This window comes from Rhopalosiphum maidis, chromosome 2, assembly GCF_003676215.2.
Source record: "Rhopalosiphum maidis isolate BTI-1 chromosome 2, ASM367621v3, whole genome shotgun sequence".
In the NCBI taxonomy this organism is placed as follows: domain Eukaryota; kingdom Metazoa; phylum Arthropoda; class Insecta; order Hemiptera; family Aphididae; genus Rhopalosiphum; species Rhopalosiphum maidis.
The window spans coordinates 579998-593859 of record NC_040878.1 but is presented as its reverse complement, the minus strand read 5'-3'; the positions used below and the strand labels follow the sequence as shown (position 1 = coordinate 593859).

The window sequence follows — 13862 nt, the reverse complement described above, 5'->3', positions numbered from 1 at the left end:
TAAAAAGTATACTTACTATCTTCTGATTGAAAATCTAAGGAACTATTCGTCTTTGTGTTTTTAGAGTTTTTAGACTTGGCCTATATTTCAATGTTTCTTGGCAATGATATTTGTATGGTTAGAACAATTCACTTGTCAGAATATTCCGCACTCGCATAATGTTTACGAAAAGTTTTTTAAAAGGTTTTTAAATTAAAAAAGGTGGGCAAGTACCGTTTTGCTATACATTAGGTGTCTAGTGGACCACTATGATGGATGTGTTAAATTTGAATTCAATGATATATCATTGTATACGGAAAACAATTCTGAGCGAAGACGTGTCTGTCAGCCTATATATCACTAAATATAGTTCATGATATGTTTTTTGATATAGCTATTAAAGAAATTTATTTTACTATTAGTATTGTGATTTAATTTTTGTCAAAAACATCGTATTTAATATAATTATTATATTAAAAATATATTAAATTAATAAATATAATTTAAACCATATTATATTATTGTTATTAGCTAAGGGTAATTACTACTTTACCATAAAAGAGTGTGAATAATTCATAATATAAAAAGATAATATCTTAAAATTAGTCTACACATTTTAAAAATTTGTTTGCGTGTAGTAAAATTTATAATATAAGTAAAAGTTACTTTATTTTTGTCCCCGCAAAGAATACTTTTAAATTATTATAAAAAAAATAAAAAATAGAATCATTATTCATCGTTAAAATATGTATTTCCGTCCAAATTTGAACATTAAATATTCATAAACAATAATAATATGGCAACTGTATATTTTTTCTAATTTTTAAGTTCCAGTATAAGCTTACTGCTTATAAGGAAAATTGTATTGCACATCTATTAGTGTGACTTTAATGACATCTAATATATAACAAAGCAGCAGCTACTTGCCCACCTTTTATGTTGTTCTTTTACTTGATTATTATTAAAAGTCCTGGACAATTTTTACTTTGAACTATCCAAAGTACCAATTGAATACAATTTGTTACCAGAAATCACTTTAAAAGTTAAAATTGAAAAATGTTCATCACTCCTAAAGGTGATTATAGACAAAAAAACATCACTGTAAAATCAATATATTCATCATTTGATTCATTGATTAGAATAATTATTATAATAACGTCTAAATAATAATACAGTCGTTGTAAAACATTCAGTTATATAAATCGGACCTATTTATGAAGAAATTGGGGTCGATTTCACGTGTTCACTCGCGTTTCAAAATAGTTGATCGAACAGTTGAACATTTTTGGTCGTCGGTTGGGTGGCGGTTTATTCGCGTACATAATTTTCCTCAGAATGCCAGTCGCGTAATACATTATTGTCTGTATATAGTAAAAGTGTTTTTACACATGTGTGACCGGGCAAATCGACCGAATCTTTGGATGGTATCGCTCGGTTTATTTTTATTATCATCTCCCGACCCTTAATCGCGTTGTTTCGGGTGGAAAAATTGACAACGTCGCAGTATATGATGATATAACTGCAACGCGCAGCTCGTACAACAATTTAGAGATGTTTCGTTGCTCATATACAATATGTGTATATATTTATGTATCTATATACAGTTTCAACGTATAAATATATATATATATATATATATACACGTGTAATAAAAGTCCACATACAAAAGGTTAAAAAAATATAACACCTATAAGACTATTATACTGTTTTTATATAATATTACGTAGGTGACAATAATATTACCGATATTGACACGGTTTTTAAAAAGACATTTTCAACAACCTTAGTACAGACTCAAAAAGGTGATCGAGGTTATTTAAATTTGTTTGTCTATCATAATATAATATTTATTTAAATTATAAAAGCCTCTTCTATAAATATTGACTATTACTCATTCAATTATGGTGACTTAATTAAATTATCTAACCCGGGAGCGAGAATGATATGTGTAATATTACTTGTTTATCAAATCATAATACCATACTCATACTAGAAAGTTGTAATATTTGTGAGACAATTAATTGTGATTATTTAAAAGTGTAACTGAAATTTGGCAAATAAAAAAGTTTTTTTAATAACACATATCATTAAAGGTAATTAGAAAACAATTAGAACGTCCATTTTATTATAAAGTATGGGTCGTAAAATGCAATGGCTATGTTTATATCTGATAGAACTGTCTATGTGATTTTAGTATAATAATAATTATAATAGTATTGCCGTAAATAATAATAAAATATAATATTATTTGTTTATAAAAGCGATGACACATTATTCGTTTTGTAAATATTATGTGTTTTTAGAGTATTTTCGTTTAAAACAAAGAGGAATAATTTGTGATTTAAAATAAAATATACCATGCACCGTCGTTGTTTGGTGATAATAATTTCACCGATTGCGAATAATATACTTTTCTCCTACGTAAATAATATGCCTCCATTACTCGCGTTTGGACAATTTAAATGATGATTGTTATTAAGATACAACTATAAGATCATATTGATCATCTTTGTTTTCCAGGTTTGAGTTGTTCAACGTTTTTAAAATTTGGTAGTAAAAACGAAAATATCTGAGAGTAGATCACCGAAAAATATAGCATCTAGTTTTTCCAATCATAGTTTTGGCAGAGTATCAGTGCATGAATGAAGTTTTTTTCCAAATATTCATTTAGGTGATTTTTTACGGTCATGAATTGATTTAATAAATTCTCGATTTCCTCTTGATCCATTTTTACTGTATTGCCTCCGTCTCTTTTACCATGATCAAATAACTACCGACCTCCTGCTATCATATCATAATGTCTAGATGCGAGCTAGCCGATCTCTTAGAGCAAGCTGAAATGCATACGAGCAGTATATTTAAGTAGTCCAAGCACGAATTTCCTTCAGTTCAATATTTCTGCAGATCACGAGTACTATAATATTTGTGTACACTTTAAAATATTTAACGAGATGAATTATTATACTTTGCTACAATCTCATCTGTTCTCGATCATCTTCACCCTCGTTCGTCTTATATGATACTCTTTACTTTCCAATTTATCATTTGTCAATCGCCGCAGAAATATTGTCAGTTCTTTAGAGACAAAGTGTATACTGATCTCTATAAGGCCAGCAAAAAATCCGAATGTAAAGTAAATAAAAAGCATTGGCTCTCTTCAACACTAACGTCTAATTAACGACATAGCGTTAAAGAAAGATTATTTTTCTTTTGTCAGTAAGAAGGAAAATATAGGTTAAATTTACTGACGTACTACTGTATAACTACTTATATACGAGTATTATCATTAATTAATAATATTTACGTTGATATAACCATGTATAAATATATTATTTTAGAGAATAAACTTAGGTATACAATATATTACCGATTCCACTATTCAATATTAGATAAAACGGTATTGTAAACTACAGCTTTGTTATGTCATCAGTTAGTTATTACAAATTATGTATGCCATTACTTTTTATTATGTGATTTAATTAATATATTATGTCGTTTTTGTTTAAGTTCTTACTAATATTATTTATAAACAATCTCCACTTTATTAAATATGCTTTTCGGGCAGTTTTCAAATACGTGACAAAAAACAATTTTTTTTGAATAATTTTGAAATTTAAAAGCTTTTCCAGCCATTCTTGTTGAAAACGTATTGTTGTTGTTTGTAGGATGTTTTTTTTTAAACTTACTATATATCGCTTAACGTTTTTAGCAACATCAGTATTATTTGAACAAGATTTAGGATCCACAAGCACGTTATACTATTATTATTATTATTATGCTTAGCCAAGCAAGCTTCTCGTATACGCATACGTATTTATGTACTTGTTACTTGTGTGTCTCCGTCACGCGCATGTTAAATTTAAATTTTGCGATTTAATAACCAGCTCGTGCACAATAGTTGCTGCTGATAATTGCAGTATGATCTGAGCCACTTATGACTGAAGTACTTGCGACAATGTGTGTGATGGATTTTACCAGGAATTTTTTTAAATAAGACAAAAACGTAAAATTTTCACGAAAAAATATTTAATATACTTCTGAAACTCATTCAACTTTATTGCTCCACTTCGGTTTACACAACAAATCAATAAGTTTATATATTATATACCTAATATACACTCAGAAACAAAGATAAGAGGATAAATATTGTCCTTAACTATGGTATTAGGTAATATAATTTACCATCCCATGAAAATTGTAAGTAAAGCAATTGGAGTTACTTTTTATTGTCACTAATCTGTTGTCTCATTAAAATACTATGCCTATGAACAGTAACCATTTATTATAATATAATATTATATTAATCGCCTTTTACGTCAAAATATTTATTTAAAATTTGTATTTAATTTTTATATGTATATAAATATTACAATGTTATTATAACACTTAAAATTTGGCTAAAAAAAATATTCAATAAATAATAATAAATACTAAGTTTATATATTGCGGTGATATTATTACAGTACCTAGATTAACTGCAGAATTTAATTTAGTACGCTCCTGATTGTTATTATATGCCAGTTACACCACTATTGTTTTCCTATACATCACGCCACGGAGCTAATCTCTCTTGATAGTATAATATCAACGTTGGCACATAATCTTCGACGGAGTCTTCGTATTTCAGAGTGACGCCATTTTGTGTTAAGTTCAAATTTGTATTTAATGGATTGCCTAAATACTTCACTATATAGGTACATATTTTTGGATTGTACACTGAATAACGTTCCATTATCCGCTGAACGGTATCCTCCAAACATATCTAAAATATAGTTGTGCTACAGATATTATATATAGTCCATACGCTATATTTTTATCTTATATAGATATATATATTATTTAGATATTACAATCCACACAATGCTGATTTGTAATCAAATTTTATAAATGCGAATAATAAATCTATATGTAATAATGTGATATACTGATATGAAAAAAATACACGACTGCTGTACTTTAATTGATATGAGCAAACTTTAAAAATTTATTTATATTAATCGATGAATTAGTGGATGTTTGGATCGTATTAATATATGCATCGAATCGTTTACGGAAATCGTACCTTTATCGTCACACTTCGTTTTATGAGCGGATTAATAACTTGAACGTTGATAGGTCTGACCGTCTCCATACCAACATTATATTTGTCGTCCGTCCACCACGGCGTCGTGCATATATCAGATTCCCAGTTCACGTCCGGTTCGAATTTCGGCTCGTGGGGTATCCTAAACGGTAGTAAAGATACGCGGGCGCCAGTTTCGGGGTGAAGATGCGTTTTCAGCTGCAGTATAAATAAACACAGAAGATGAGCATTAAGTCATTAGTATACTTTTATAAGCGACTGCGTGGTTTTAGAACTATCGTTATTGTATTATATCGTTTGTTTTGTCACACTAAAATAAATTACCATTCGTAAAATAAAGTAAAAAACGAACAGTTACATATCAATGTATAATGTATATAAATATTAATTAATTAAAATAAATATACTGATAATATTATAAAATTAATTAAATTAAAAAATAATTCATTTAATATTAATTTCATTAAAAGGAAATTAACTTTAAGTGTATAAATGTGCTTAATCTCTAATAATTATCATTTAAAAACATAATATTTGTAGATGGGTGAATATTATTAATAAACTTATATTGCCTATAAATACGTTTTGTGTAAAGTAATACAATTAATATCTCTTGTGTTACTGATTTTTATTTTAAATTTAATTAAAAGCTATAAATATGCTTTATCATTGAGTAATAATCAAAATCGGAATCGTCAAATTGCGCTATTTAACTAAAATAAATTATGAAATTGTGATCGTACAAAAAAAAAGGCTTTTAACAAAATTATTTTAAATATAAACTTATAAACGTTAAAAATATTAGAAATCATTTTTTACGAATATTACAGTGTATTTAATAGCATCGTATTGATTTGTCGATGTCATCTAGATAACGCGGGTGATTTTCCAATATGTGTAAAACAATAATGATATACATTGAATAAGCAAATATAAATTTCATGAACATTGAAAAAACTATTCCATTTTAAAAAAATCTTATAATATAACACACGACACTATTATCTAAATATATTTGTATTTAATATTTATTAACGTTTTAACACAATTAAACATAAATACATTTTTTTTAACGCAGCATACAAGACCTTCAACTACATGGTGCCAGTTAAAAATAAACAAAATTGTAAAATACATAAACTTTTAAGCTCAAAAATTAATTACTAGGTTACAGTTTTTAAATTCAGTTTGTTATAGTAATTACAAAAAATAATTGACAAGTTTAAAAAACGCTTAAAAAAAAATATTTCACATTTATATAAATTATTTATTCGTATTTAATATATTAACGTAATTGTTTATACAATAAAATAATTTCAACCCCACCAATGATTACAACTATTGTCAGTCCTAAACCTGTAAGTGGAAAGGGAAAAAATTGTTTTCTAAACGTTTAACCACTTCAAATGCATGATATTTTTGTCAAAATACCTTTTATTTGAGTCCAAGTGCAGTTTTACTATTATATGACTTTTGCTATTGTGCAGTCGACTATTAAATGATTTTTACCTGAGTGTAGTTCACCTAAAATATAAGTGCAATTCGACCGTACCTATCACATAAAATAAATTTAAACAATGAAATGATTATGATGAAAAACGAGTATTATTAAAGGAATTATTAGAGACCAAATTTTTCTTATATAGATCGAATTAATAATAAATATTAAAACAGGAGTTTGAGTCTGAGCGGCAGTACTTATAAAAATCTATTAATTTTGAAGATAATTTGTTATAAAATGTTATCGACAATACATATAAATGTCAGAATGTTACTGTACTCACGATAATTGCACCGAGTTCATCTATTTCGAACCAGTAGGATACGTCTTTCCCGCCTTCTCGAAGTATCGGGTTAACGAGATCTACGTCATGTCTGAACTCCTCGATCAGTTCGGAGACGTTTTTTACCACTCCGTATATTGTCATCCAACAGTCACTACGAGTGTTGTGACTTGATACTTCTTCCGGCAAGAAATATGTATTGCGCCACGACATGATAATAATAATATAAATATGCACGTGGATATATAAATTATCGTTACTAACCCTTAATATCAAGCATTTATAGCACAAATAGTTACAGTATTTTCTAAGCTTATTGGCATGGTATTATTTAATTGTTATAGTTTTTCGTCGTGACAATAGAAAACAATTGTTTGCCCGCAGCTGTTGGGACGATATATAAAATCTTTATCGTCTTAATAATAATAATAATGATACAATTTGAGTTTAATATTACACGCATATTATTTAATAATTATTATTCTTAAGTATATGTATATATTTTTTTTTGTTACAGTATCTGATTTCACGCAAGAGTTGTCCCAAATGTACGAACAACACGCAGCCGAGCTGCAACTGCTAGTCACGAATTTCAGAAAAAAAAACACCGATCTCAGGAAGGACAGGTATATCTTATATATATATATATACATACACCAATTATAAAGATCGTGAAACGTAAAGCATATAGACTTTGAAAGAGAATGGGACGGGAGAAGGCGTTTTTTGCCAAGAGGTAGAGGTGTAATAGTCGGGTTACCGTCGGAAAAAACCAATAGTTAAAACGTAGAAAACGCGTTTATGGTTTCTTGTTTCACTCTTGAAAAATGCGTAATTTAATATTTTTACACACCCAAAAAATAAATGCAGGTCTCCAGAGAAATACGAAACGCCCTATTTTTATTTTACAGTTGGAAAAAAAGAAGAACGAGCTCTAATAATTTAAAGAAAATTAGTATTAATTTTAATACCATTGTTTTTTTTTCAGGCCCTCATTCCCTAGCCAATTATTTTACACATGGGAGACGTTCCTACAAGAAGTAGAGACGGACTCAAAGTCAATCAGTGATGTAGCTAATGTACTTGGTCGACAAATTTCTAGACCACTTTTAGATAGGTCATTCCATCGAAAAGTACAGTCACGTAAGGTATTCAGTCAAAGGGACTCATTGGAATTGATCCTGCAAAAGTCAGAGGATAAACTATCAAAAGTAAATATTTAAACTATAATAAAATAAAAAATATTTATTTGAAATGAATAATATTATAATTATGTTTCGTAGGAAATATTAAACTAAATTTAAATTTACTTCATTTAAAGCACCTCAAAGTTCTTCTTCGCTTCGTTACTTTCTTGTTATTTTTGTATTTTATTTAAATATTATTATACAAATTTGCAACTATTGGTTTATTTCAAGTTGTAAAATACTTATAAATAATGTTGACTTTGATATAGTTTTTTACAAACTTAAATAAATATTCTAATAAATTACGTAAAATATATCAATCATAGAATATATTATATTAACTTGTAAAGTATCGCAATTATTTACATTAGTATATTATATTAAATATGCAAGTGGGTTCTAAAGGTTATAAATAGAAAATTGAAAATCTTTATAACAGATTACAAACAAAACTCACGTAAAGTAAAAATGCCATAACTAAAACGAGTTATGCTTTTGTTTTATTTATAAAGTTTGATTCTAAAAATTCTAAAATTGTAGGTGAAATTATTACAGTCACTCCTCCACCTTAATAAAAAACAATAAAAATTAGGATTCGCTGTACAACCGATCAAAGTCGAATATAGTCTAGGATAACCATATTATGATAAAATGTGATACTAGTTTAATTAAAAACTAGGGGAGGGTACAATAATATTATTATTATGACAGTTATAACACTATATCGTATTATGATTGTTGACTTGTAGTGTAGAGAAGATTACAAACGTTCTTTCCTTGCCCAGCTGTCTTCTCCAAATAGCTCAGCGTCCTTATCTTTGTACCTCGATGCCCACAACGCCTACGTCACACAGCTACATGCCACCAATGGTATGTTCGACCAGTACAACCAATATGTACTACCACAACTTTTACAGGTAATGGTTCGTTTGGTCCACGCTACATACATGTATATTTTATTGTTGTATATCATGGCTGCGTATCGAACTATAATATTTTAATATTACCTCATGATTTATTATTCCGTTTTTACCCATGTATAGGAATTAGAAGATGTTTACTCGGACTTATGTATGTCCCTGTCGGACGCGGTTCTCCAAGGATCCGATGTCATATACAATAAGGTACTGAATAATAAAATAAATAGATGTATACTTTTTTTTTTTTAATAATAATCAAACATCCCCTAAACCAACTTGGTGGTTCAGCGGAGATTTATTAATCTATATAAATATATTATGCACAGTCCAGTGATCAATCGAAGAGATACAACGCTCTGGGATCCCAATGCCGACAGCTGACACCTGGTTCGGATTTAACCGCGTTCGCCCGGTCTCTAACACCATTACCCACTACGCCACACTTGTTGCAGCGGACTCGAAACTATTGTCCGCCACAAGCTCCGACGGACACTGAGGGATTGATTTTGGAACCTGGCGTAACGGTAAGTCAACCATAGACAATATTAATATCACGTCGATAACGTGTTTAAGTTTTACTCTTACGTTTTTTTTTTCTTAGGAAGCTATAGCACAACTGGCATTAAAAAACGAATTGATTGTCGACAGACTGGCCAGCCTGGATGTGAGAGCTGGATATGATACTATAAGAGCGGAATTGATGGACCTTGAGTCTCAGATGAAACAGATACAAGATTCAGTGGAAACGTTTAAGCGCTTACAACAAAGGTTTATTTAGTGACATAGACATATATTATATATACTAATTGTATACAAAATTAAGAACTAGTGAATTGATTAACATTCATAAACTACTAAGTGAAAACACATCTTAATTTTAAATACATTGGATTCGTGCATGAATGTGTTCAATCATATCATATTTATCTGTACATGTATTTTATAATATCAATTCATATAAGTACTCGACCCATTCAAACTCATAAATGTATTTACGAAATTATATAAAAACAAAACAGTTTTTTAAATCTTACGTAACTTTAATAGGCAGAATTTGAAGTGACATAATATTATTTTAACTCACTAAATAAAGTTATGCAATACGAAACTCCAAATGTCACGTAACAAATACGTCGGCAGAGAAAATGTTGTCATCGGTGTTTTAGACGTGTATGTCTAAAATGTTGTTTGTGCCATCCCCAACTTAAACCAAACTCATCTTAACTGGTATGCTATTGATTTTAAAAGTTAAAACTAGAATTCTTATGTAATTGGTATACTTATCGAGTCTTTTGGATAATATTAAGTATAATATATAAAGCAAAACGTTTCACGTTAGACATATTAAATTGATATTATTTTATGAACGGGCTGTTTTTAATCCAGTTATAATTGTATGACTTCCTGTATCTGATTTTATAAAAGTTAATAATATAAATAAACTTTAATAATATATATCTACAATATAAATCTTTATACAATCAATTTTAAAATTTTATATTAATTAAACACAGCTATTATAATCATAAAACCATTTGACCATTTTTAGTTTCAATTTTTATTTTTTATCCACTGAACTGTCAAATAGGTAAAAATTAAAAACATTTATATCTGTCGTATTAAAGGTGCAATATGTGCCAACTTATGTAAAAGAAAACTGAACTCAATAATTTCTTATTAAACTGTATTAAAATTTCAAATGTTTCATTTTTAGAATAGATATATTATTATACTTATAACAATAAATTGTTCACCTGTGTCTAGGTTAAAATGTTTTTATCTAATTATTCACATTTATAAAATATATTTAGCATACGAACCATACGACGATGGTAATTATTGAGAAAATACGACTGTTAACTAGATAGTATTTTTAAATCAAACAATTTTTTTTCAAACTTAATTTTTAAATATTTAATTAAAAATTCATCACACTTATACAATTTAAAAGGGTTTCAGTCATTTAAATTTTGCCCTATGTTTCTTATTTTTAAAAACAATTAAAGTTTAAAGTTTAAATAATATATGACATAGGAGGTACATACAAACAGTAATGTTAAAATGTATATTCCATGCAATCTCCTAATCTTTGGCAGGGACTCTTTAAATCATATACATTTTATAAGGTCTATTTCTATATACCTACTAATTTAATTTATGTTAGAGTTTAAACTATGAGGTTTTGAATAGAATTCACTTGAACTGATATTTTAAACTAAATTGAAACCAAAATAAAGTGTAAAGCGCCTATTCAAACATATACAAATATCAATAACTCTAATTTATAATATATATTATTATGTATAATAGTTACAACTCCAGATATGAAATTGTGATTTATTTATTTTTTATAACTTTGGTTATAACGTTTCGCGTTTGATAATTTCTTTATATTTCGTGAAGTAGAATAATCTGTAATGATTTTTAAATCTGCTCTGTTCTTGTATATACTATACCACAACCATGTAGTGCGTTATACGTATAGGTGCATAGGTTCTAAATTTCTATTATAGACAATGATAGATTATGATAATTTACACCATCAAAATTGTGAAATAGGTAATATAAACTTTGTTTTGAGATGATCGATTTTAAAACTGCCTATATATTATTACTTGTAAGATACGTATACGAGGCTATTGACCAGAATCTAAAATAATACAAAAAGTGTTTCACATTCAATTGTATAATATTTAATTAAGACACCATATTATATCAAAATAAACAACTAACAAGTGCATGTTAATAAGCGTAAATTTAACATAAACATACAAAATAAAAATTTGTTAATTGTGATCACAATGATGTTCACTATTATAGCTATTTACTATACTTTAAAGCATGGGAAAGCATATATTATCTATGTATAATGTATTATATGATATATATATACGATTTTGAAGTTTGTAAGTGACAGTTTTAATATTTTATAATCATAATGACATAAATAGATAATTCACATACCTAATTACAAAATCTTCTTTAGTTTCGTAATTATCAAGTTTTTTTTTCAACACAGGTGTTAGTTGTCATCAAATTGAACAGAAATAACATTAAGCACTTAAATCTTAATATAATTTATTTATCCGGCGATATAATTGAATAAAAATTCTATCCACTGGCATATTATTGACATAAACATTTTAAAGTTATTATTAATCCACCTACGGCATTTTATAGATTGCGTAACGGTGTAAATGTTTGTTAAAATTCGGACATATAATTATAACCACTCCGAAAAAAAAACAATTAGAAATGTCTTGATGTCGCTTTAATATCGAACGAAATTTACTTAAAATATTTCCTTGAAAATTGTTGTCACGATTTTGTTGCTGATAATATAGTTTTGTGCCCCATATAGTTTGTTATTATTATTATTTTATTGTTGTATATATTATATTAATATTATTGTCGAAAACCGGACCGTAATTTTATCAAAATATAATACTATTGTAATTATTATTATTATTATTATTATCGTTATTAGTTCGCCTTTGGTTGACGTCAAATTATGCGGTGAGAAACGACATATTATCAATATTATCAGACGACGATGATCTTCCGGTTACATCACACGCGGGACGCGTTTTATCGTACGGAAACTGCAGCAAACGGATACGAAAAAGCATCGTTTCCTACACCCAGTTCACAACCAACGCCGACCCGAATATTAAAAATTTATCTTCATTGTCTCTGCGCGTTATTTTACCAAAAAAAAAAATTCGACTACAATTTAATTTTAATTTTTTTTTCTATTTAGTCATTATATTATATTATATAGTATTGTGATTATTTATATTCCATAGAAAAATCGTTATCTTTTTGTAACATTTTTTTTTTTTTTTTGACAACGCAGCGCCGAACAAAGCTGTAAACCCTATTTTTCATTTTGTTCCTTCCTCAGTTACTCTCACTCAGTCTCTCTCTCTCGACGAAGATATGTACATATTTACAACGAGAGTGATTCAGTCCTCTTGTATTATGCATTTTAATCATTTGCAATTTTTATTATCGAACGCTATTCATTTCTCGTGGATGATTATTAATCGGAATCAAATACGTTCAACACATCACGGTATAGGTACATCATATTATTCCGGTCAATCAATCCCGTCATCCCGTTCAGCGTTTATTAATCGATCCACGATAGTGCACGCGCTATGATGTATAAGCAATGGTATTAAAGTTGTAGAATGGTTTATAGATAGTTAAGGAAAATGTCCGTAAATCAAACGAGCCGAATTCGTACAAACCAATAAATCATTTATTTTATCGTTTTGCTTTGTTGTTTCTACCAAAATGGTCGCTTTTCCGTTTGATTTGGTCACACGGGCGTTGATGCAAAGTCTATTGCAAAGCAAAAAATTTAAGTCTAATAATAAATAATTATTAAATACCATAATAATAATTTCACTTATATAAATACAGTAAAAATATTATTTAACATTAAAATTCTTTCGTATTTGAATGATTAATGTCACTGGATTACAATTTTACCATATGTTTGTCTATAAAATGTATTATGAACTCAATGCAAAATACAATAATATTCCACTTGGTGAAAACTATATTTAGTAAAATAATAAAATTGTTGTTAGTGCTTTTAGTATTTCCGTTTAAATAATAGATAAAGCTAAGTACCATATATTTTAATAAATAGTAGCAGTTAACAGATAATTTTCATTTGTTGACATTTTGTAATATCTATTTATAACTGAAACGAATTTGTATCTGTCAAAATAACTTTATTAAACTAATCCTATTTAAACTGTTTCTAAGTGATGATGAGTAATATTTCTACATAAACTACCATATTATTAAACCGTTTTTGAATTAAAATTCGATTCTGTTGAATGAAGTTGAAATCCATAAATCACAGTAATGTTTCTACTTCATAAAATTAAACTTT

The 13862-nt window shown here is 28.0% G+C and overlaps 1 protein-coding gene across 8 annotated transcripts in view; it reads left to right on the top strand.

Annotated features, from left to right (window-relative positions):
- The window catches only part of LOC113553593 (protein vav), a 279163-nt gene that overhangs the window by 129271 nt on the left and 136030 nt on the right, over positions 1–13862 (top strand). For all 8 annotated transcript variants that reach the window (XM_026956989.1, XM_026956994.1, XM_026956993.1 and 5 more), the window contains exons 4-9: positions 7364–7472; positions 7835–8057; positions 8783–8950; positions 9077–9157; positions 9280–9477; positions 9555–9721. In XM_026956989.1, the coding sequence (XP_026812790.1) occupies positions 7364–7472; positions 7835–8057; positions 8783–8950; positions 9077–9157; positions 9280–9477; positions 9555–9721 (946 nt within the window). The remainder of the gene's footprint in view (positions 1–7363; positions 7473–7834; positions 8058–8782; positions 8951–9076; positions 9158–9279; positions 9478–9554; positions 9722–13862) is intronic.